The 26,833-nt window shown below is 37.4% G+C and overlaps 2 protein-coding genes across 3 annotated transcripts in view; one reads left to right on the forward strand and one right to left on the reverse strand.

The window, feature by feature from the left end:
- Nucleotides 1-26,833, reverse strand: part of LOC148941764 (nitrilase and fragile histidine triad fusion protein NitFhit-like) — a 210,019-nt gene that overhangs the window by 70,468 nt on the left and 112,718 nt on the right. For both annotated transcript variants that reach the window (XM_089103065.1, XM_089103064.1), the window contains one exon: nucleotides 16,581-16,749. In XM_089103065.1, coding sequence (XP_088959191.1) covers nucleotides 16,581-16,742 — 162 coding nt within the window. In that variant the 5' untranslated portion in view covers nucleotides 16,743-16,749. The remainder of the gene's footprint in view (nucleotides 1-16,580; nucleotides 16,750-26,833) is intronic.
- LOC148941765 (protein tyrosine phosphatase domain-containing protein 1-like) overlaps nucleotides 18,458-26,833 on the forward strand; it is a 176,572-nt gene continuing 168,196 nt past the window's right edge. Inside the window, exon 1 of the mRNA XM_089103062.1 lies at nucleotides 18,458-18,475. The gene's annotated coding sequence lies outside the window, so the exon portion shown is untranslated. The remainder of the gene's footprint in view (nucleotides 18,476-26,833) is intronic.

Here is a 26,833-nt window from a genome sequence, read left to right on the forward strand (position 1 = left end):
CAAGTTCTCAGGCCAGGCTAGCCAAACAACAATGAAGCCATGTTTGTTTCTTAATGTCCCCTTCGTGAATCAATAATTTCCCCTAGCGATTATGTAAATCAAGTTCTCGGGGCAGGCTAGCCAAACAACAATGAAGCCATGTTTGTTTCTTAATTTCCCCTTCGTGAATCAATAATTTCCCCTAGCTATTATGTAAATAAAGTTCTCAGGCCAGGCTAGACGAGAAAAACATCAAATAAATCGATCTTGGAAAAAGAGGTCATTGAGCGATTATGTAATCTTTCTCCCTAGGGACTCTATGATCATATTGTTTCATAATTCCCCACGCTCGTGAATCAATAATCCCCCCATCGATTATGTAAATCACCCCTCATGTCATTCGCACGTGGCCAAACAACAACAGATCGATTGACCTTGACACACACACATTAGACTCGATCGATAATCCTTGAATAAATTATGTCCCGTCAGCATTAAACTAATTTGTAGATGGCAGCAGGGGTGGGTGTCCGGGTCAATAGGGTCACTTCTACTGGTAGGGGGCCTAGTTGCCCTCCATTTTTTTGTCACTTAAAATGCGCACTAGAACTTTTAATTTCCGTTCCAATGAGCCCTCCCACGATATTCTAGGACCACTCTGTCAATACGATCAACCCAGGGGGAAAAAATAAATAAACACGCATCCGTGATCTTTCTTCTGGCAAAAAAAAATGCAAAATTCCACATTTTTGTAGATAGGAGCTTGAAACCTCTACCGTTCTCTGATACGCTGAATATAATGGTGTGATTTTCATCAAGGTTCTATAAATTTTAAGGGGTCTTTCTCCCTTTTTTCGAAAATCAGCCAAATTTTCTCAGGCGCGTAACTTTTGATTAGTAGGATATCAAAATCCCGTTTTCTAGAGTTTCTGGTTACCATTGAGCCGGGTCGCTCCTTACTTACAGTTCGTTACCACGAACTGTTTGAAAAAGACAATAATACTTTAAATCTTTTCGTTTTCGTTTTCGTTTTTTCTTTTCGTTTTAAGACTTTATAGTTTGGCCTGCTATTTGTATGCTGGAGAAAAATTTTCAGCAATTTTTAACAACATACACCCTTTTAAAAATTTGGACACAAATAGTAGTGTTTAATTTAGTTTCATACCTCCTCTAGTTGAGCTGAAATAGAAAACTTGATACCATTCGCAAAACAATTTGTTTACTTTCTTTGATAGCTTGGATACGCTTACGCTATTTTGATTTGGTTAAATTTTAAGAGTAGAAGTAGCCCCAAAAGTTTGAACATAAAACCCTCAGTCGTTCTTGGGATACTGCTGACATGCCTTATTGGTAATTAGCATTATCATAGAGCATTATGATTTAATCTTAACGCAACATTTAGTTTTAAACATAATAGACAAATGGGAGGGTGGGCGGGGGAGGGTGATTAGTTGCCCTCCAATCACTTTTGACTATTAAAAAGGGCATTAGCCATTTCTATTTTCAATCAAATGAGCCCTTTTCGGAGTTCCTACGATAACTCCTTCGATACGAAGTACCCTGGTTTAACAACAAAAAGAAAATAATACATTATACCCTCATCGATCTTTGCTATAAAAATGTCAAGCCTTCCAATCACTTTCGACTATTTAAAAGGGCACTAGGCCTTTAAATTTTCAATCAAATGAGCCCATTTTGAGTTTCTTTGATAAGGCTTTCTATAAACACCTTATATACCCCCAGGACATAAATTACAACCCTTATCCTAAGGGCTGTTAGGGTGGTTATCCTCCTCTAAGACGTAATGTCCAGAACTTTCAACTACGCTAAACAAAATGGCTATCTCCAAATTTTGATTGGATGTGTTTGGGGAAATGGTGGGCGTGAAAGGGACGTTAGTCGCTCTCCAATCACTTTCAACTATTAAAAAAGGCACTAGCCCTTTCAATTTCCAATCAAATGAGCCCTTTTGAAGTTTCTACAACAACACTTTCAATAAAAACCTTATATGCCCCCAAGACAAAACTTACAACCCGTGCCCTGAGGGCTGGGGGGGTCATCCTCAAAGACCTAATTTCCAGAAATTTCTACTACGTTGAACAAAATGGCTATCAGAAAATTTTGATTGGATTGGTTGGGGGGAATGGTGGGCGTGAGAGGAGGGTTAGTTACCCTCCAATCACTTTCGACTATCAAAAGGGCACTAGCCCTCTCAATTTCCAATTGAATGAGACCCTTTTACAGTTTTTTAGACAACTCTATCTATACAAACCTTATATGCCCCCAGGACATAACTTACAGCCTTAGCCCTGGAGGCTCTAGGGGGTTTGTCATCCTTAAAAACGTAATTTCCAGAACTTTCAACTACGTTGAACAAAATGGCTATAAACTTTATATCTACAAACTTAAAACTTTATCTATAATCTATAAACTTTCATTGAATATTCATGGGGAAATGGTGGGCGTGATAGGGGAAGTTATTTACTCTCCACTCACTTTCGACTATTAAAAAGGGCAATTTCAATTTCCAGTCAAAGGAGCCATTTTTAAAATTTTTACAACAACTTTCTATATAAACTTTATATGCCCCCAGGGTATAACTTACAACCCCTGCACTGAGGGCTCTGAGGGGGTTATCATCCTAAAAGACCTAATTTCCAGAGCTTTCAATTACGTTGAACAAAATGGATATCTCAAAATATCCCTTATATCCCATTTAATAATCCATTTTGATTGGATATGTGTGGAAAAATGGTGGCGTGAGAGGGGCGTTAGTCACTCTGCAATCCCTTTCAACTATTAAAAAAAGCACTAGCCCTTTCAATTTCCAATTGAATGAGCCCTTTTGCAGTTTCTACGACAACATTTTCAATAAAAACCTTATATGCCCCCAGGGCATAACTTACAACCCTTGCCCTCAGAGCTGGGGGGGGGGGGTAATCATCTTTAAATACCTAATTTCCAAAACTTTCAATTACGATGAATAAAATGGTTATCTAAAAATTTTGATTGGATGTGTTTGGGGAAAAGGTGGGCGTCAGAGGGGGGTTAGTTGCCCTGAAATCACTTTCGACTATTAAAAAGGGCAATAGCCGTTTGAACTTCCAATCGAATAGGCCCTTTTTCAAGTTTCTACGACAAAGATTTAAATAAAAACCTTATATGCCCCCAGGGCATAACTTATAACCCTTGCTTTGAAGACTCTATGGGGAGTGTCCTGCTTAAAGGCATAATTTCCTGAACTTTCAACTGCGTGAAACAAAACGGTTATCTCAAAATTTTGATCGGATGTGTTTGGGGAAATGGTGGGCGTGGAAGGGGTGTTAGCTGCCTTCCAATCAAATTCGACTATTGAAAAGGACACTAGCCATTTCAATTTCCAATCGAATGAGCCCTTTTTGAAGTTTCTACGACCCCGCGTTCTATAAAAATCTTATGTGCCCCCAGGGCATAACTTACAACCCTTGCCCTGAGGACTGTGGGGGGTCGTCATCCTCAAATACCTAATTTACAGAACTTAAAACTACATTGAATGAAATGGTTATCTCAAAATTTTGATTGGATGTGTTTGGGGGAAAGGTGGGCGTCAAAGGGGGGTTAGTTGCCCTCTAATCACTTTCGACCATTAAAAAGGGCACTAGCCCTTTGAATTTCCAGTCAAATGAGCCTTTTTTGAAGTTTCTACGACAACACCTTCTATAAAAACTTTATATGCTCCCAGGGCATAACTTACAACCCTTGCCCTGAGGGCTGTGGGGGAGTGTCCTTCTCAAAAATATAATTTCTATCTGGAAATCAAGTACGCAGAACAAAATGGCTATCTCAAAATTTTGATTGGATGTGTTTTGGGAAATGGTGGGCGTCAAAGGGGTGTTAGTTGCCTTCCAATCACTTTTGACTATTAAAAAGGGCACAAGCCACTCCAATTTCCAATTAAATGAGCCCTTTTTGAAGTTTCTTCGACAACTTCTTCGATACGAAGTGCCCTGATCTAAAGTAAAACAAAATAAGAAATAATACATTGTGCCAACATCGTTCTTATATACCCCCAGGACATAACTTAAAACCCTTCCCCTTAGGGTTGTGAGGGAGTGTCCTCCTCAAAAACATATTTTTATCTGGAAATCAACTACGCTGAAAAAAAGGGTTATCTCAAAATTTTGATTGGATGTGTATGGGGGAATGATGGGCAGGGTTGGTGGCTAGTTACCCTCCAATAACTTTCGACTATTAAAAAGGGCACTAGCCACTCTGTTGGAACCCTTGGTCCCAGTTTGTTCAGATAAATGTCCCTCCCAGATTCATTTCTTTTAGCCCCTTAATTATTTTCCTTCCCCGAGTAATAAATATTAATTTTCCTTTTATTTTGTGACGCCATTTTGGGTCCTCTTAATTGCGTACGTGCTTAATAGACCACGAGGTAAGAAATTGCGCAGTTAGGGAGGTTGACCAGTAGATTAGTAAGTCCTAGGATTGGCTGGAAAAATTCATTTACCACCCCCGTACCCCATGTCGCAACACGCGGCTAGCGGACCGGGCTGGGAGAAAGAGTCCTTTTGAAATGAGTTCTTTTATACAACGTGTAGTGAATAAAGTAAGATTTTTTTATGTACTCTTTTAACTTTTAAGCTTAGGTTGAGTTTAAAGAGATAGCTAGAAATCTTATCAGTAAACTTTGGCTTTAAATGTGGCCAGAGACCATCCGATCACGTTAGTATATACGGAACCGTTGGAGTAACCGCGGAAATCCCACCAGTAAGTGGCATAACAACTCTTTGCGCCATTTTTGCCTTTAAAAGTGGTGACCCCCACACATCCTCCAATAAGTGGTGCCAGTGGTACCCACACATCCAATAAGTGGTGGCAGCAAGAAAAAGAGCTATCAACAACACTGGTAGTAAAAAAATTCTGCGTTTTCGAAGAGACGGGCTAATTTGGCCTAGAAAGTAGCCTATTGTGGTGGCATATAAAAATACAAAAATACGCAATTAATTAATAGAATTTTAAGGTCTATAATGGGCTGTGTGCCTTTTTAGACAAGTATAAAAAAGAAAAACGTGAAATTATTGAGTTGAGTTTGCAGTGGGGGAATCTCCGTATTTAAAAGTATTACAGGGTTTAAGGAAAGATAAGAAAACGTTGAAAGTCGGGTTATTATTTGAGTGAATTGGCGGACTTAGATATAATCTTCAGTGACGAAGGTTATAAGAGCATTGAGGACGGCAAATTACGAGAATTTGTCAATTTGTGCGCACATTGGACAAGTAAGGTGGGAGGCACCTGTCCTATTGAGTAATCTGCCCAGGAGGAGATTATATTTGGAATACGAGTATCCAGGAGGGATACGTGATTTGTTTTTACAGGGTAGTTCCCCTGTTTGAGTTTAGTTCAGCTAATTCACTAGTGGAATATTCGCGCGGTTTTTCTGATTATTTTCTCGTCCAACCCCTGTTAATTCGGTTTTCGGAGATATAATTCACTCGCGTAAAACTGCTTGTTGTGAAAGAAGTTGTTATTCCCTAATGAAGTCTAGACATTCCGGTTATTCGAAAAATTGTTGAACTTGCTAAGATTGACTAATTGAACAAGAGATATTATAATCGGAAAGAAGTATAACGCGGTAAAATGAGGGGGTACGAAATAAACAAGGAAGAAATAATATGTGAAAAAACAAGACGAACTCATCCCTCAGAGGCTGTGCCAAATGAAGGGGAGTTGCAGGATAGAGAATGAACAGAGTCAGAAAATGAATTAAAAAGAAATAATGACAGACAGAATCAAAGTAGTCCAAGTAGAAGGAGCAGTGTTAAATCAAGATCCAGCAGGAGCTCGCGAAAAGCACTCAAATAGATATGACACAACAAATATTAAATTTCATGAAGGAAGTGAGAATAGCCAGAGAACGAGAAGACGAAAGAGATAGAAAAGAAAGGGAACAAAGAGAGAAGGAAGAAAGAATAGCGAGAGAAAAAAGGAAGAGGCTGATATAATAGCTAGAGAGAAAGAACAAAGATATCACCAGGAGTTTAAAAGAACCATGATATGCCTAATAGAAGCCCGCTGGGGAATTCCAGAAAGTGAGATTTTATCACAACTAACTTCTAGGATGTCAGATAGCCATAATAATTTGTCTAAGAATCAATCGCGAGAAAAAGAAAATTACCAGACATTAAACACTTTTACGGGAAAATATGCCACTTCGTAGACAAGGAGGGGAGGTGTACCGGGACATAAAACAAATTGGGAGGCTGTGACACCCTGTCGGAAAAACGAATTACTTGATACGCGTGTTCAAAATGTTGATAATCCACAAAAATGGGATGCGGAAGTAATACGACAACATAATAGTGAAAATAAGACGCGCGAAAATGATTTTTCAGGAAAATTTGCAGATAATGGAAAAATTGAGAACACCTTTAACGAATGTGAGACACCGAAAAAAATTTGCCAAAATGAAACACTGATTGTTACAAAGAAAAATGAGACAAAATTTATTGTACGCGCTTTTCCTCTGAAAGTTCAAAAATTTTTAGTAGAATATGAAAAAGCAAATGTCGGAATTCACTTCCCATTTGATGACGAATTGTTTGTTGCTGCGGTAAGAATAAAAAAGACTAAAAGAGAGAAGAAAGATATTAAGCGGAACTACAATAAAGAAAGAAAGTCGAAGATGGACACTAGAGTCCAATTCAGATTTCATGACGATTTATTTAATGCTACTACAAAAGAAAAGAAAACTAAGAGAGAGAGAAAAGAGATATTAAACGGAGCTACAATGAAATTATTCAGTCAAAGATAGTGGACACTGGAGTCCAAATTAGATATAACAGTGATTTATTATTTTGCGCGAATGACAGAATTGAGAAAAGTAGAGACGAAAAGAGGAATGCAAAGAGGAGACAAAATTTAGAGATTCAGCCTGCAGTGGCGAAAAACAAAAAAATGTTGGATGGGCTGTGCCTTGAAAACAGGGATAATAAGGGGGAAAAAGAGGTCAAAGACCCATGGGGAATAAAAGAAGATGGTTACAAAAGAGAGATGAATGACCTACAACGGGTTGGGGGAAAGTTGGGAAATATTGAATGTCGATCCGGATTGAAAAAACTTGGAAAGGAATCTGATATTGGTCTGATCAGCTCAAAAGAGGGTTTGTTCCTTTATGCGGGGGGAGGAATTCCTTGGGGAAGATCCCCTCTGGAAAGTCGCGAGAGACAGTCCTTTTCCTCAATGCACAACTGTCGGACAAGCTGTAATCCCTTTACCGAGATTTTACCTTTCTGATCTAGAGTCCATGGAGGATACTCTCTCCCAGTCACTTCATACTTCACCCAAACCGTTGTCCAGCAACCCTATTCATAGCTGTTATTCTTAAAGGGAGTCGACAAGTATTTCCGGCAAATTGTATTCAGTGGGATATGTATCTAAGTTTCATCTTCAATTATCATCAACGTATATTCTTCAGTTAATTATCCCAGGGGAGGGAGACCAGAAAAAAGGCGATTCATGGATCGCTCAAAATTGTACTTCATTCCCAGTACCCTTATCGTTTTCACAAGCCTGTGTATTTTCGACCTTAGACTATTTGAAATTATGCCAAGGGGCAATTTACTTCTTTATTGAGATGTGGGGTTGTTTCCACAGATGGAAATTAAGAGGCTATTGCAGCAAATTTTTCACGATGGCTGGCATCATCAAAAGTGCCAGGAACTGATTCTCTGCTCCTCTTAAATGTAAATTCGTGAGAGCAAGAAAATTTTTGTTTTTGATTGTGCTGAGCACAATGAATTTCTACGAATATTGGGGACGTCAACTTTGAAAACCAAATGCAGATGTTAGACGATCTAGACCATGGTGGTCCTACAGTAGAGACGTGTCGAGGACGACCGATCCAGAGCCAAGCGGTGGAAGCACAGGCATTGGTAGAAGAGAAGAACAAGTTTAGTGATATTAAGTTTGGTGTTATTTATTTTATGTCTGAGTTTCCAGCCAATATACGGGAGATGCGGGCCATTTATATTAGGGGGGAGGTGTTGGAACCCTTGGTCCCAGTTTGTCAGATAGATTTCCTTCCCAAACTTCTCCATTCTTGCCCCTTAAATATTTTTCTTACCCAGGTAATAAATATTAATTCTTCTTTTAGTTTATGACGCCAGTTTGAGCCCTCCTAATTGCGTAAGTGTTTAATAGACCACGAGGTAAGAAATTGCGCAGTTAGGGAGGTTGACCAGTAGATTAGTAAGTCCTAGGATTGGCTGGAAAAATTCATTTACCACCCTCGTACCCCATGTCGCAGCACGCAGCTAGCGGAGCGGGCATGGAGAAAGAGTCCTTTTGAAATGAGTTCTTTTATACAACGTGTAGTGAATACAGTAAGATTTTTTTATACTATGTACTCTTTTAACTTTTTAGCTTAGGTCGAGTTTAAAGAGATAGCTAGAAATCTTATCGGTAAACTTTGGCTTTAAATGTGGCCATAGACCATCCGATCACGTTAGTATATACGGAACCGTTGGAGTAACCGCGGAAATCCCACTAATTTGGGGCTACCGAGGGATCTTCCCCTCCAGTAAGTGGCATAGCAACTCTTTGCGCCATTTTTGCCTTTAAAAGTGGTGACCCCCACACATGAAACCTCTAATAAGTGGTGCCAGCGGTACCCACACATCCAATACACTCCAATTTCCAACCGAATTAGTCATTTTCGAAGTTTCTACGACAATTCCTTCGATACGAAGCGCCGTGGTCTAAAACCAAGAACTAAAAATAATGCATTGTGCCCATATCGTTCTTTACTTAGTCAGCGCTACTGTGCTGCCTATGATAGCAAGATGATGCTGAAAAAGGGAAGTAGGGTTGAGATGTCTGGGATGATAGGTGCCGGGTTTATTTTAAAAAATAAAGGATGGAGGCCCAAACCAGTTTGCAACTTTTCGGATGCACGGAGAGGACCGGAGTCAAAAGGATGTGTATAATTGGGAACAATATGAGTAAGGGGGGGGGGTCTGAGTTGAGTAAAGCAATATGCAAGGGGGGTGTGACTGCATATGAGCGAATTTCTGGAATTTAGGGACGTTTCAAGAGGCAGATTCCTGGGGTATGCTGCTTAGTATCAGGTATGGAGGTGGACATGACAAAAGGTCAATTGAAACCGACCAAGTCAAGGAGGGGGTCACGGATACTTTCTGCGCTGTCCTAAAAAGGTCCACTCTTAAATTAAAAAGAAAGGGACACCTTAAAATGAGCGTTAATGCAACAAAAACATGGACCACTAGAAAAAATATGCAAATATTTACATGACTAAAGTTGCACTCGACCTTACTACATTTTCCAAATAGGTTAAATTTATGTAAATACTAAAAAACTACAACGACTAGTCAACAAATATCACTTGAGAATTTTTTTGCAAACTCTTAAATAAAGGTTAATTTTACTTGGCAAGGTCAAGGTTCAACAACCTTTTGTCATTATTAGCAATGTTTTTTGTTGTGAGTGACTTTGATTCATAAATAATTGATATTTTGTTATCACTATGACTGGTCGGTAACCTTTGCACAAACCTATCTTATCATGTGGTTTCATCTTTTTTTTTATCCTCTTGGGGGAACTGGGCCGAATCATTGCTTGGCAGGATTAATTACTGCTGAATTATAAACTTCAGCTGAGGTGATGTCACAATACTTTGGATCTTTGCTGCTGAATTGGAAGGAAAGAGAAATATCGTAGGGATTACCAGACACATTTAGGGTGATGAACTGGATAGGAATGTCTATATTGTGAATTGCTGGCAGTAGACTAGAATCAACTCTAAAAATGTAGGTCAAAGGTTCCTTTAGCTTTTGATTCATTTCCCAAAACCACAAAGGTTTCAGTGATTTATTTGTCAGAGATCCTTCTCTTCAGGATTGAGGTTGGGAGAAGTGGAATTCATCCTCTAGGAAAAGAAGGTCAGTGGAGACTCGGCACTAATATCCTAGGGGATACCTCAACCTCCTGACTCTTGAATCCGTAGAGCGACGGGGTGCAAGGAAAAGATGAAACTGGGGACTTCTCAGAGGAACAATTGGGACACAGCCAACTTCCATTCCATATAGAAGCATCAATTCGACACACTTTTAAGCTCATGAATGAAAGAAGAATTGCACCCTCCACACTTGCCTCAACTACAGAACACACTTAATCTTCATTCAGGACAGACTGATCTTTGTCTAACCATTATGTATACAAAGTTGTTAAAATACTAAACATACTCGGGTAGGTCACAAGGTGTTAATAGGTGAAAAACTAGATGAAGAATGGAAACAGGGTGTGTGTTCTGGGCAAAAGTAGTAGTAGTATTAGTAGTATATTAGTAGTAGTAGTAGTAGTAGTAGTAGTAGTAGCAGTAGTAGTAGTAGTAGTACTGAAAAAAATGTTTATACTTTTATAGCTTTAATAAATCAAATAATATTAACATTTTGATTAAAAAATATCAATATATGTATATTAAACTGACAATGCATATTCATTTGTATTTTTTTTCAGTAAAGTGCAAATTATGTTCTGGACTTGGGAAGGCATAGGTGTTTTGAGCCCTGCTCATGTTAATTTCTGCTAGTTTTGAGTTTGACTTGGTTATTTATCGTGATTTCTGTTCGTTTTGGGTTTCATTTATTTATCGATGCTGATTTGTGGTAGTTTCACGCTTGGCAGATTATTTGATTTTATTGTTGCTCATTTTTGGTTTGATAGAGTTCTTTACTTTTCTTTGAAATACTTATTTTGTGGGAAAAGTTTTTTAATTAATTTCTGTTCGTTTTATATTGACACAGTCTTTTCAGGGGAAAAGTAAATAATAGTTTAAACCTTTTCGTTGTTTTTAAGACTTTCTAGTTTGGCCTGCTATTTGTCTGCTAGAGAAAATTTTTTTGCAATTTTTAACAACATACACCCTTTTAAAAATCTGGACACAAATAGTAGGGTTTAATTTAGTTTCATACCTCCTCTAGTTGACCTGAAATAGAAAACTTGATACCATTCGCAACAAAATCGGTTTACTTTCTTTGACAGCGTGGATACACTTACGCTATTTTGATTTAGTTAAATTTTAAGAGCAGAAGCAGCCCCAAAAGTTTGAACATAATACCCTCGGTCGTTCATGGGATACTGCTGAGATGCATTATTGGGAATTAGCATTAACACAGTGAATTTCTATTTAATCTTAAGGCAATGTTCGTGATATTTAGCCACCAGTGGTGTACCGATAGGCCACAACGCCACTGGCGTGGTAATATACGGGTGTCACCACTTATTGGAGGGGAAAAGCCCCGGCCCTAAAAATATAATGTGATTCCCGCGTCTACTACACCGGTTCTGCAAATATCGGGTTTGGTACTACCCTATACAGTATACCCTGTCCCAGGGTATGATAACGTGATCGAGTGGTCAAAAGGCCACTTTCTAAGGCCAAATTTACCCGCCTGGGGTTGCGGCTAGTAAATCTCTAACTCTCTCCTTGGAGGTAACAAACCTCCCTGTCAATATAATAATGACGGTACCTCGTAGCTCTATTCCTACCCTGCCTCGGTTACGGAAACTAGTACACAGTTTGTAGAAAATACCTTACTTGTATTCTTCCAAAAAGGGTCACAATAATAACATCTATAAATTCCAATTACAGACTCCCTATACGGGGTCTCAAAGTAGACTAAATCAAATAATATTTTGTACACCACTGTTCATAGGGGTGGACCTTCAATTGGTCCAGCCAATCATCTCCATCCCCATTCAAACCCAATTCTACCTCTTAGCTTTATCTTTCAATAACTCCAAATCAGGAAGTACAAAAATAGAACTTACTTCAAAGCTTACTTATTGCGACGCCTCCAACTTAGCAACGAGAATTTAACCTGTCTTTTAAAATTATACTATAAGCAAATGTAATTAAGAAAACGAAAACAGGTCATTTATCTGAAAGGATTTGGTTTTTAAACATAATGGGCAAATGGGAGAGTGGGCGTAGGAGGGGGATTAGTTGCCCTCTAAGCATTTTCAACTATTAAAAAAGGCACTCGCCCTTTCTAAATTTCAATCGAATGAGCCCTTTTCGCAGTTTTTGTGACATCTCTTTCGATACGAAGTGCCCTGGTCTAACAAAAAAAAAACAAATCATTGTACCCACATCGCTCTTTAGTATAAAAATCTCAAGCCTTCCAATTATTTTCGACTATTAAAAAGGGCACTAGCCATTACAATTTCAAATTGAATGAGCCCTTTTTCACTTTCTACGTCACCGCTTTCTATAAACACCTTATATGCCCTAGGGCATAAATTACAACCCTTGCCCCGAGGGTTATGAGGGGGTTGTCATCAGCAAAGACCTAATTTCCAGAACTTTCAACTACGTTGAACAAAATGGCTATCTCAAAATTTTGATTCGATGTGTTTGTGGAAATGGTGGGTGTGAGAGGGGCTTCAGTTGTTCTCCAATCACTTTCAACTATTAAAAAAGGCACTAGCCATTTCAATTTCTAATCGAATGAGCCCTTTTGAAGTTTCTACGAAAACACTTTCTATAAAAAACCTATATGCTCCCGGGGCATAACTTACAACCCTTGCCCTGAGGGCTAAGGGCTGGGGGTTGTCATCTTCAAAGACCTAATTTCCAGAGCTTTCAACTATGTTGAACAAAATTGCCATCTAAAAATTTTGATTAAATGTGTTTGGGGAAATAATGGGCATGAGTAGGACGTTAGTTGCCCTCCAATCAATTCCGACTAATATATAGGGCACTAGCCCTTTCTATTTCCAATCGAATAAGCCCTTTTTGAAGTTTCTACGGCAATGCTTTCTATAAAAAAAAACCTTACATTCCCCCAGGGTATAACTTACAACCCTTGCCCTGACGGTTGTGAGGGGTTTATCATCCTTAAAGACCTAATTTTCAGAACTTTCAACTACGTTGAACAAAATAGTTATCTCAAAGTTTTGATTGGATGTGTTTGGGGAAATGATGGGCATGAGAAAAGAGTTAGTTGCCCTCCAATCACTTTCGACTATTAAAAGAAACACTAGCCCTTTTTGAAGTTTCTAAGACAGCGCTTTCTATAAAAAACCTTGTATGCCCCCAGGGCAAAACTTAAAACCCTTGTTGTAAGTTGTAAGTGGGGGAGTGTCATCCTCAGACATAATTTCCGGACCTTTTAATTACGTTGAACAAAATGACTACATTTAACAAAAGGGCATAATTTACAACCCTTGCCCTGAGGACTATGAGGAGGTTATCATCCTCAAAGACTAAATTTCTAAAACTTTTTACTACGTTGAACAAAATGGCCATCTAAGAATTTTAATTGGATGTGTTTGGGGAAAAGGTCGGCGTGGAAGGGGTGTTAGTTGCTTACATAACTTAGAACCTGTGTCCTGAGGGCTCTGGGGGGTTGTCATCCACAAAGACCTAATTTCCAAAACTTTCAACTACGTTGAACTATCTCAAAAATGGCTATCTCAAAATTATGACTGGATGTGTTTGGGGAAAAGGTGGGCGTGAGAGGGGGATTAGCTGCGCTCCAATGACTTTCAACTATTATAAAGGGCATTAGCCCTTTCAAGTTTCGATCAACTGAGCCCTTTTTGAAGTATTTACGACAAAGCTTTCTATAAAAACCTTATATGCCCCCCGGCCATAACTTACAACCCTTGCCCAGAGGGCTTTGGGAGGAATGTCCTCCTCAAAAACATAATTTATATCTGGAAATCAACTACGTTGAACAAAATGGCTATCTCCAAATTTTGATTGGATGTGTTTTGGAAAATAGTGGGCGTGGAAAGGGTGTTAGTTGCCTTCCAATCACTTTCAATTATTAAAAAGGGCATTAGCCATAACAATTTCCAATCGAATGAGCCCTTTTCGAAGTTTCTAAGACAACTCCTTCGACACCAAGTGCCCTGGTATGGAAAAAAAATAATTCGATACGAAGTCCCCCAAAAATTTTTGGGGGAATGGTGGGCGGGAGAGGGAGGTTAGTTGCTTTCCAATTACTTTCAACTATTAAAAAGAGCGTTAGCCCTTGGGATTTCCGATCGTATGAGCCCCTTTTCAAGTTGTTACGACAAACCTTTCAATAGAAACCTTATATGCCACCAGAGCATAACTTACAACCCTTGCCCTGAAGACTGAGGGGGGAGTGTCCAGATCAAAGATATAATATCCGGACCTTTCAACTAAGTTGAACAAAGTGGGTATCTCAAAATTTTGACTAGGTAGTTTTGGGGAAATGATAGGCATGGAAGGGGAGTTAGTCGCCTTCCAATCACTTTCGACTATTAAAAAGGGCACTAGCCATTTTAATTTCCAATCGAATGAACCCTTGAAGTCTCTACGACAACGCTTTCTATAGAAAAAAAGCTTATATACCCCCAGGGCATAACTTCCAACCCTTGGCTCTGGGGGCTGCGGGGGGAGTGCCATCCTCAGAAACATAATTTCCGGACTTTTTAACTACTTCGAACAAAATGGCGAAATCCTCCAATCACTTTCGATTATTAAAAAGGGCACAAACCCTTCTACTTTCCAATCGAATGAGACCTTTTTTCAGTTTCTATAACATCGCTATTTATAAAAGTTTTACATACCCCAGGGCATAACTTACAACTCTTGCCCTGAGGGCTCTGAGGAGGTTATCATCCTCAAAGACTTAATTTCTAAAACTTTTAACTACGTTGAACAAATTAGCCACCTAAAAATTTTGATTGGATGTGTTTGGGGAAAAGTTCAGCGAGAAAGGGGGGTTAGTTGCCCTCCAATCACTCGACTATTAAAAAGGGCACTAGCCCTTTAAATCTTCAATCGAATGAGCTCTTTTTCAAGTTTCTGTGACAAAGCTCTCAATAAAAACCTTATATGCCCACAGGGCGTAACTTACAACCGTTACCCTACAGACTGTGGGGGGAGTGTCATCCTCAAAGATATAATTTCCGGACCTTTCAACCATTTTGAACAAAATGACTATCTCAAAAATTTGATTGGATGTGTCTGGATGAATGTTTGGCTGGAAGGGGCGTTAGTGTCCTTCCAATCACTTTCGACTATTACAAAGGGCGCTAGTCATTTCAATTTCCAATCAAATGAGCCCTTTTTGAAGTTTCTACGACAACGCTTTCTATAAAAACCATGTATGTCCCAAGGGCATAACTTACAACCCTTGTCCTGAGGGCTGTGGGGGGGGGGGGGGGTTGTCATCTTCAAACACCTAATTTCCATAACTTTAAATTACGTTGAAAAAAATAGCTATCTCAAATTTTGATTGGATATGTTTGGAGAAAAGGTGGGCGTGAGAGGGGGATTAGTTGCACTTTAATCACTTTTGACTATTAAAAAGGGCATTAGCCCTTTGAATTTCCAATCGAATGAGCCCTTCTTGAAGTTTCTACGAAAAAGCTTTCTATAAAAACCATATATGCCCCCATGCCATAACGTACAACCCTTGCCCTGAGGGCTGTGGGAGGGATGTACTCCTCGAAAACATAATTTATATCGAGAAATCCAATACGCTGTACGAAATGGTTATATAAATTTGATTGGATGTGTTTGGGGAAATGGTGGGCGTGAAAAGGGTGTTAGTTGCCTTCCAATCACTTTCGACTATTAAAAAGGGCACTAGCTATTCCAATTTCTAATCGAATTAGCCCTTTTGGAAGTTTCTACGAATAGTCTTTCGACACGAAGTGCCCTGGTATGGAAAAAAAATTCAATACGAAGTCCCCCAAAGATGTTTGGGGGAATGTTGGGCGTGAGATTAATTAATTTCAACTATTAAAAAGGGCACTAGCCCTTGGAATTTCCAATCGGGTGAGCCCTTTTTCAAGTTGTTATAACAACACTTTCAATAAAAACTTTATATGCCACCAGGCCATAACTTACAACCATTGCCCTGAGGACTCTGGAGGGATTGTCCAGCTCAGAGATTTAAGTTTATGACCTTTCAACTACGTTGAACAAAGTGGCTATCTCAAAATTGTGACTGGATATGTTTAGGGAAATGGTGGGCGTGGAAGGGGTGTTAGTTGCCCTCCAATTACTTTCGACTATTAAAAAGGGCACTAGTCATTCCAATTTCCTGTCGAATGAGCCCTTTTCGAAGTTTCTAAGACAAGTCCTTCGATACGAAGTGCCCTGGTCTTAAGGAAAAAAAATAATAATAAATAATACATTCTGCCAACATCGTTCTTTACTTAGGCAGCGCTACTGCGCTGCCTTTGATCAAATACTATATGTAAACAACGGTTGAATTTTCTCTTGTTTTCTTTCTTTACTCGTGTTTCCTTAAATACTATTATGATTATCTTAATTTTTAACTTATTTTCTTCAAAATCGAAAACTATCTGAAAGAAGAACAAATCATTAAATTAATACGTAATACCATCGTCATGTTTTTCACTGGAATGAATCATTAGAAAGTCTTTACAATAACTGGAATGTACCTACAGGGATTCTGGCGTCAAGCCCTATCCAAGGATCCTGTCTCTAAAAGAGAAAGAGAGAAAAAGAAAAAAAAACATATCTTCAGTTGAATTCCTTTCACTTTCCATGAACAGTAAAAACAAAAGAAGAAACTGTAACTTACTGTGGCCCTGTTGAGTGCAGCCTTTTCAATAAGCTTAGAACAAGCTGCTAGATTTTCTGACTTGTCTTCCTTACAATTAAGTTGGGCAACGGCAATTAAAGATTTTCTCATTTTTGTGTAACTTCGTAATTGTTGGGCTCGTAAGGGTAAGATATTAAGCATAGCCAGTCTGTAAATCAGAATTGGAAATAATCAGATATTTTAGTTTCACTGTCAAAAATGAAATACTGGTTGAAACAATTACTCTAGTGAATACGATAAAAAATTAGAAAAATCAAAAGGTCTTAGCAATAAATCGCGTCTCCAGGATATATGTCGTTACACCAGGTGTACAAACTGGCCCTATATGCCAATATTCGCTTACAGAGTTTAACCACTACACTATAAATTTATGTTGAACCGTCAACAGAAAAAGATGGCCTTGCAGGTACAACAACTTCGGGGAGCCGGTTGCAGGTGGTTTTGCAGTACCAAACAAATTCGTTCTTATTATGCCCGTCTCACACTTGTCGATAAAATCAAAATTACGCACGACTACAGCGCCAATTACGTTCGCCGTACGTAATTTCTCGAGTTGAACATAGTTCAACTTTCAAACATAAATTTCTTGACTGACCAATCAGAGTCAAGGTTTAAGGCATAATTTTTTAAACTAGAAAAGATGGAAACTTAGAACAGCGGTTTTTCTATCTGGGAGAGGAATCTGACGAAAGTTAAGAAGACTTAGTTTTACTAGAGAACAGTTGGAAGCAAATTACTGTTGGTGCAAACTCTTCAAACTAATTCTTGCAATTTTGATTTTTTGCTTTTTAAATACAAGTTTCACGCTAAAAAAAAAAGGAAAATTACCTTGTCATACCTGATATTTGGCTTTCTTTGTCGATAGATGTGACTATGATCTGGCACGGGAATTACTGTTAGCTAGCTACATATTCCTTCGATAAACGAGAGGGATCTGTGTGGTAACATATTAGATTTGTCGCCTTGACATACAGTGGCAAATAGAGAGAAGGAATTGAGATTTTGCCTCATCAGAAGGAGGCAAAAGGGATATATATGTAAATTACAGTCATTAATGCCACAACAATAACATATTTTTATATTTACAAATAGTATCCATCCCTGTATACTTGGATTAATTACGAACATAATAAAACTAGTGATGAGGTTTTAAAAGGTAAGGAGGCAAAAGGGATGTATATGTAAATTACAGTCATTAATGCCAAAACAATAACATATTTTTATATTTACAAATAGTATCCATCCCTGTATACTTGGATTAATTACGAACATAATAAAACTAGTGATGATGTTGTAAAAGGTAAGGGGGCAAAAATATGGACTAATCTACTTGGAAAGACTGAAATGGAATATCGTCAACCTAAAAAAAAATACCATAATTGTTAAACTATTGGCTAACCTTAAAGAAAACTATCTAAGATAAGAATGCAAGGAAAAGAGTTTAAAGAAAGAATTAGCTTCGTAGCTTTCTGCTTCAGAGACATTTAGACTACGATTGTCATTGCAATTATGAACACTCACAGATTGCTTCGACTTGACAGAAGACTTTGCCCATGGAAACGGAGCACCACGTCTGTTTGTTTCCGTACAAATTTTAACAAACTAATTTGAAGAAACATTATACTAATTAAACCATCATTAAAAATATCTATAATACAACCAAATAATTATGGTTTCTAAGGGTGGTAACCAACAAAAGGCAAGTCATTTTTTGTTCCTAACAGTTTAACATCATGCAATACTTAAAAATAAATGAAGTCCCAGCATGGAGATGGCAGTATTGATTTGTTCCCGCAGAGTGGATACTTCAGTTAATAACTCAACTCTCGTATTGCATGCATAGTTAGTGAAATATATGACTATATAAGTAAAAGGTAAATAACTCTTTTTTCCTTTTTTTTTCTTCAACTATACACCAACTATTCACACCCAATGCAGTAAATAAAGAACTATAGAAACCAACCCCTAGTTGGTATATTAGAAAAGAGGAGAGTACTTGTCCCTACCCACAGTTCATATAATTATCCAGTAAGCTTATCGCAGATCATTTCTGGTCTTCGTTCTCGGTGCGAACAAAAAGCTCCTCCCACTTCTTTCTGCATTAGCAGGTTAGTCTGTTTCCGATTGTTTCCAACAAAGTGCATTATTCATAATAGCGGGTTTCCACTTGTTTCCGATTAGATCACAGTCTGACTTGTCTACCCGTGAAAAGATCTGATGCCGCCTATGTTTCTATCATCAAAAACGTTCTCTGGAGCACTCGCACCTTGGTCTGGGTTTTTATAATGGGTGAGATAGGGAAAGATCATACTGGATAATTATATAAACTGTGTCCCTACCCCACAGGCTGAAAACAGGAGATAGAAACAGACATATATCGAAATCTTTGCGATTTTGAAGAAAATACATATTTCCAAAAAGAATTCCAACAAAAATGGCATAATTTTTTTCAGCCAATAAGATTATATCAAAGATATAAAAAAAATACAAATTACCAGCAGTTATGAATTTTCGATTGATAGGGTTCACGAATAGACAGAATGTCAGGTTAGAATACAGATTTTAGAGAACTACTTTAAATATCAACTCTGTTTCTTTGAGAGGAAATTCATAATTCCCTTTAGTAACACACCTTAGAAAAACCAAGTTATTACAAACATCGTGTGAAGAAGAATACTCTATGTGGCCCAGAAGAATATTATGCAAATATTTTCTTAGACCACACTGTCTTTCCATTTAAAATTGAAGTGAAAATCGGTACTTATGTATTAAAAGCCACTTGCTCAAGTTTACGCTGAGTAAAACTCAAGAATAAACCGGTTTTTTCGTTAGGTTCTTTCAGCTTAGCGTGAGACAAGGCAAAGACAAGTGACAGAATAGGTGAGAAATATATAATTTGGGCTATATACTTGCAAATTGGGGGGAGAGGAGGGGGTAAAGTATTTGGACAGTTTGAAGTTAGAAAACAATTCTTACTTCATAATATGCAGAATAACTGTACTTAACACATTTTGCAGGCAGACCCTCTATACTTTACTCCCTGCCTCCAATGTGCAAATATATAGCCCAAATTTGTTTCTAAAGTAACGAAGAAACTAAGGAAGAACTGATTTGTTCTCAAGTTTTGCGTAAACTTGATTGAGGGGCGTATAATACACAAGTATCTAAATATCAATTATTACCAGGTAAAAAAAAATAAGACAGTGAAAACAAAATAGAAGTTTTTAATGCAAAATTAATTCTTAGATCCGAGCTGAAATGAAATTTTAGCTCATACCCGGAAGCCTTCAACGACGAAGAAGAAACATGAAATAAAAAAAAATGTTAAAGCAAAACAGGAAAAACGTATAAACGCTATAGAGAAGACAAAAGAAAGACGAAACTCACGTTTAACTAAAATACAATCACGAAATAATCAAACAGTTCGTGGTAACGAACTGTGAGTAAGGAGTGACTCGGCTCAATAGTAACCGAAACTATAAAAAACCGGATTTTTATAACAATCAAAAGATTCAGATTTTAATAGAAAAATGTGGAGGAATTTCGAAAAAAGGGGGAAAGAGCCCCTAACAGCTATAGAACCTTAATTAAAATCACACGATCGGATTCAGCTTATCAGAGAACCCTACTGTAGAGGTTTCAAGCTCCTATCTGCAAAAATGTTGAATTTTGTATTTTTTGCCCGAAAAAAGATCACGGATGCGTGTTTATGTTTTTTGTTTATGTTTTTTGTTTGTTTATTTTTCCCCCAGGGGTGATCATATCGACCCAGTGGTCCTAGAATATCATGGGAGGGCTCATTCGAAAGAACATTAGAAGTTCTAGTGCCCTTTTTAAGTGACGAAAAAAAATGGGGGGCAACTAGGCCCCCTCCCACGCTCATTTTTTCCCCAAAATCACCCGATCAAAATTTTGAGATAGCTATTTTTTCAGCATGATCGAAAATATAATAAATATGTCTTTTAGGATGTCTTAATCCCCCAAAGCCGCCGGGGGGAGGGCTGAAAGTTATGAACTTTACTCAATGTTTATATATAGTATTGGTTATTGGAAAGTATACAGACGTTTCCAAGGGGGATTTTTTTCTGGTAGTGGGGGGGTCGGGGTTATGTGAAAGTTTTCATGGGGGAAGGGATATTGCTATGAAGGGAGCACCGGATTTCCCAGCATTATTTAAAAAAACGATCAGAAATTAAATTAAAAATAAAAAGTTTTTCAACTGAAAGTAAGGAGCAACATCAAAACTTAAAACGAACAGAAGTTATTAAGTATATGATTGGGTTCGCCCCTAGTCTATACCTCGCTCTTTAAGCCAAAGATTTTTTTAGTACTTTCATAAGTTTTATTTATTCTAATTAACGGCCTTTATGATTAAGAGGTCATTTTCAAGGAATCGGAACAAAACTCAAACTTCAGTGTAAATAGCGAGGTATTCACTAGGGGGCTACCCACTTAAGATACGCATTAAAAATATATGAATATATAAGTTCGTTACGTAAGTTAATTTTTAAATTACGCTTATTTACTACTAATAAAAATGTTTGTAGATAAAATTAAACAACTTTCGAGAAAGCCATTTAACCAAATAAAAGTAAATTAATATGCAAATTTATTTTTAATTATTCATGTACGGTGAGCCAAAATCAAAACCTGCATTAATTCAAAAACGTTCAAAAATTAAATAAAAAAAACAAGTTTTTTTTTTAACTGAAAGTAGGGAGCGACGTTAAAACTTATAAAAGGGGCTGTCCCTTCCTCAACGCCTCGCTCTTTACGCTAAAGTTTTTTATTGTTTAAAAAAATAAATCTGTTGGAAAATAAAACTTTAGCGTGAAGAGCGAAGCGTTCAGGGGGGGACAGCCCCTTTCATATACGGAATAATTTCTGTTCGTTTTAAGTTTTAAAGTCGCTCCTTACTTTCAGTTAATTTTTTTTTTTTATTTATTTATTACAATTCAACGGCCAGGATGTCTGCTACATACTTCTTGTACGTATTGGTCTGAATTAATCTTCTGATTCAAGTAAAGTCAAGTAGTCTTTAATTTATAGACCTTATGTATGACCCAAGCTAAGTTAATTAAAAATACGTCGAGAAATTATGGTGTTTGATAAATTGAATGAATCTTTTGCTTTGCTAATCTGGCAAAAGCTTGTGGAATTCTTCTTCAGTTCATTTTATCTTTACCAATTTAATTCATACTTCTATGAGGCTGACTATGCAAAATTTCTTGATCTATTTTACTATTAAAAGTATTATGTTGTTTCCACCTCCCTTTTTTTTTATCAAATTATCACAAATTGAATTCAAACGATATTCACCTTCATGTCTATTTATAATAATCACCTACACAAAATATATTTAATTTCATATAATTTCTCTCAAACTTTGAATAGGCCAATACAATTATCAGTTATTTCGCTTCGTCAAATGTTATGTCATTGTCAAAAATATCAAATAGAACACCTGAAATTTCTGGGTTTTTGTTGTATTTTAACGAATGATATATTGCAAGTTTGTGCTGTTAAGAGCAACATAAGATTTTCAACAATAACAAGGTTTTCTAAATTAGCCACTTTGGAAATATATCTCTGCCTAAATTTACCAAGGATCTTAGTCAAGTGAGGTTTGAAAGCAACTTTAACAGTTTGTTTTCTAAATTATTCTGTTAATTTTTGCAATAACATTGGGACAAAAGGTAGAGATACACAATTTGTTTTCTTATTAATTTCGTTTTCTTCTATAACATACGGTTCACTGAGTTTTTTTTTTATTCTCTCTTTGTTCTATTGTTTGACATATCATTTCTTTGGGATACCCACTCCCAAAATACCTTTAATGAAGAGAAGTTCTTCATCTACATATTTTGGCAATGCTGTTTCCACCACCCCATCATCTATAAAAATAATTACCCCCCCCCCCCTTTTTTTATCTTGAATTGGGGTAATAGGCTTAAAAGATAAATAACGCTTATTATTGGTTTACGAAAAATCTAATTTATTATTATCTCTATGAATGGTAAGTAATGGTAATGGTTATTATCTCTAAGAATCTAAAATGGTAAGTTATCTTTTATTCTCTCTTCAATTGTACAAAACAAACCCCAAGTGTTTAAATGTTCCACAAAACCTTCAGATTCTTCATGATTTCAAATAATAAAATTGTCATCCATGTCATCCCTTCCCAATAATTTGTTTTTAAAAATACGAATCTTAAGTCGATGTTTCCACATATTCTACAAAAAGGTTTGCCAAAAGTGGACTTAAAGTTTTGAAATTGTAAAACCTTTGAATTGATTCAAAAATTGTTTTCTATACTTGAAATAATTTTTGTAATTGTAAGCTATCTTAATTATGTTCAATGTGATTTTTATCTCTATTTCCCCCAACGATTGCCGTATTAAAACTTTATATTGTTAGTTTTTTACAAAGAACTGAGAGAGATTTGTCAAGTGGTACGTTCGTCCTCAACAAAGTATAATCACCTACGGAAGTACTGACAAAACTCTCCAAAAATGACCCCGCGTACCTCAGCGCCTCTAGACGCAAAATGCTGTACTACTTAATCGCTCCGAGCCAATTTTCTCCTAAGTTGTATTGAATTGTGTAACTACGGTATTTAGTTGCCAGGTTCACATGGGTATGGAATCGTCTCCGGAGACGCGGGCAAAGGGTCACTTTTTTTGTGTGGAGAGGATAGGTTTTTTCAGTACTTGTTCCGTAGGTGATTATACTTTGGTCCTCAGGTACGTTTTTAACTGGGAATGAATATCCGATTATGTTCGATTAATTCTGTGATAATTAGTTACCGTATTAAAAACCAAAACGCAAGAAGACACTGATCAAAAGAAAAATCAGTTAATCTTGGTCTGCCTTGTAAATTAGAGTTTCAGACCAAATTGCCAAAGAAATAAGATACTCACTCCCTATAAGCCCGGTAAAACTATTAGGGCACAAATTTATCAAGACAAAAATCTCTTGCTCAAGTTTACAAGGTCCTGTGTCTACAAAATGCCTAGCTCTTGGAATTTCTTGTACAACGAAAGGACTGAACAACTGATTACGGAAAGACTATGGTATAATATAGTACAGAATATTTGACACACAACAAAACCGCAGGCCCATAGACACAAATAAAAACATACGAAAAAACAAAATACAAACACAATTAACAACTTACAAATACAATGAAAGGATTCTATTTAAACTTTTAATCAAAATGATCAAATTAAAGAAAGCCATTCAAAAGCACTAATACAAACAAACAAACAAAATCATCACATAACACCCTTACAATGGGTTAGACCCACGCAAATAAGCCCTGCCAGATTCTTAACACAAATAAAATTAATGCTAATACAATATAATATTAATAATAACACTAATAGTATAACACTAATTATACAGTATAATCCGAGCACTAGTTACTACTAGTAAAGTTTAAGAGTAGTGTGATTAAATTGATAAAGCCCTCAAAAACAAGAGAAAACCTGAGAACTTGGAACTAGGCCTCACAGAATAAATTGATGACAAACTCCACCTTAATATTTTGTTTGGTCAGTTTGGTCTCACAGGACAAAGATGTGGCCCAGCACCACAGAGAGGCTTTTGAGATACATAGACGGCGAAATTCTGGTGTTTACTTTAAACAGAGATACGATGACATAAGAATAAAAACTCTGGTACTTTTGTCTTATAGCCACCACGCTCAAAATCTTGTATCGCGAACATGAAATAATAACCGGTTTTCATGGTTTTTATACCAGACAATATTAGCTTTGGCTCGGTCGGAAACTAAATTGTAGCTATATAATAATTAAACGTTTAGTTGGTATTTTGGTTAGGTTAGGCTAGTTTAGGTTACGTATTTAATATAATCCGGTTTGGGTGGACCCCCTTCTATAATTCTTTGTTGTAGTTTTCATCATATTTTGTTTTATTTCATTACCATTAACCAAACTTCACTTCTCGACAGAATTTGAGTGTGGTGATTATAAGACACAAGTAAGGTACCAAAACTCTTATTTGGTTTTCCCAAGCGAAAAGCTGATACTTTATTCATCAGTAGGATAAATTTTGTAACATTTTTGCATTCACAAAATCAAACGTACTCCAGCCCCTCGGATCCAAAAGAGCCAGTGAAAAAGAAATACTGATTGAAATTAGACAGCACGGAAGCAGTTTTTACTCCAGTTATTTTACTGCTGTCCCTTACCTGGCAAATGAAAGAATTTTCGCTGTTCAGTCAATTATTAGTATTGAGCACAGCATAAATATTAAACAGTAGCGAAAACTTGGTTCAGAAATGGGACACATCACAGCGCGCGGAAAGAGAAGTTCCCTTTACATCAGAGCAGTAGCTTTGGTTGCTACCACAGCATAAATATAAAAGTACGTGGAATTATGAAGAAAGGTATGCTTGTTATTTCAAGCAAATTTATGGTCCTGTGTCAATTCTAAATTCTTGGTCAACCTTGTTAAGACCATAGGCGGGCGTGCCTGGCTTGCCTCTCATTACAGGCAATCTAATGGTATTATGTAAATTTTTGAATTCTTGGTCAGCATGCCTGAGACTCTAGGCAGGCATGCCTTTCCAAAAACTAACAAACAAGTATGTGTCCAATAAAAGAGTCATGCATACTCCTCCCATTTACCCGAGCCCCAGCCATTTAAACATTTACCTCTCAATTACCTGGACTATCTGTCTTGGCTTTTCTCTGTCTACAATTAGCCATGTCTTAATGCAACCTATGCAACCTTTTGAAAAATACTTGATAACTTCAAGTATTCTTATTTCTACTAGTTTTGGATTTGATTTGTGTGTTGTTTTTGTTGGTTCTCTGCGTTGATCGATTTTTAGGTTTTTTGATTCATCCAATTTCAGTCTTATTTGTTTTTTGTGTTGGATTTCTGCGTTTTACGGTTTTATCCATGCGGCTGATGTGTCCCAAAAATCTTTAATGGGGAGTATCAGTAGAGAGGGGGGTGTTACTCGTGACATGACCACGTGGTTTATGGTTTTCTCAGTGAGAATGAAAAAACAGGAATTTTCTCACTTGAAAAAACATGAATTTTGTCACATTTATGGTTGTTTTCATGTATGGTTATGTATGTTTTTCGATTTATTTGATGTTTTTAATTGTTGTCAACATCAAATTATGGATGTTTTATGTTTTTTGTCAGTGAGAATTTGAAAAACAGGAACTTTCTCACATTTATGTCTGTTTTCATGGATGGTTATGTGTGTTGTTCGATTTATTTGATGTTTTTCATGTCTTTTATATGGATGATTTATGTCTGTTCGTTGTCAGTGAGAATGGACATGCTCAACGCGAATGCTATGAGATTGTTTGGCTAGCCTAACCTGAGAACTTGATTTACATAATCGCTAGGGGAAATTATTGATTCACAAAGGGGGAATTAAGAAACATTATGGCTTCTTTAATCTTAGGTCTGAGGGATAAACGTTCTTTAGGTCAGAGAGAAAAATTAATATTCTATTTTTAAATAGGGCTTCATTGATCTTTAGTGTCAGGAACTATAAATGACATCACTTGTTATCTTGGAATTATGCGGGAGTCTAAAGAGATAGAAATTCTATTTTTAAATACGGCTTCACGGATCTTTAAGTCGGAGAGATAAATTGATGTTCTAACGAAACCCTAATAGTTTAGCTAGGAAAATTTATGAGATGAAGAGATTAACGTAGGAAAGGGTTTCCTAGAAATTTGAAATGCGTTAGCGCAGAGATGCCAAACAAAAGGAACACGCTGAAATTACGTTTAGGGATTATTTGGGCGAAACCGTTTTATCCATTTTATGGGATTATTTCGGCGAAACAGTTAGAGACATTTTGAAAGAAGATTTTAGGAAAGGTTTTAGAAGAGAATTTGAGGGTGAAACTCTGTGGTCGTTATAATACACAAGTTCCATTTGAACAGTGTTGTGAGGTCCTCTATCCCAACCCCAAAGGGTTCCGATACCCCACCCCCACCCCGAAGGAATCCCCGGTACTCAAAGGTCCCCCCAAGCTCCCAAAGAGCCCCAGCCCCCCAAACGCCCTACTCAGACCCTCAAAGGCCCTCCTCTGGTCCTCAAAGGGCCCCCGGACCCCCAAAGGGCACCCCGGACCCCAGAGGCCCTCCCCCCGGTCCTCAAAGGTCCCCCGGGCCCGAGAAGCACCGCAGGGCAGGAATGCGCCGCATGGCGCATGGGGGGATTTTTGTGTGTGTGTA

This window comes from Artemia sp. Qi Xiang Cuo, chromosome 17, assembly GCF_049724085.1.
Source record: "Artemia sp. Qi Xiang Cuo chromosome 17, ASM4972408v1, whole genome shotgun sequence".
NCBI classification, from domain to species: domain Eukaryota; kingdom Metazoa; phylum Arthropoda; class Branchiopoda; order Anostraca; family Artemiidae; genus Artemia; species Artemia sp. Qi Xiang Cuo.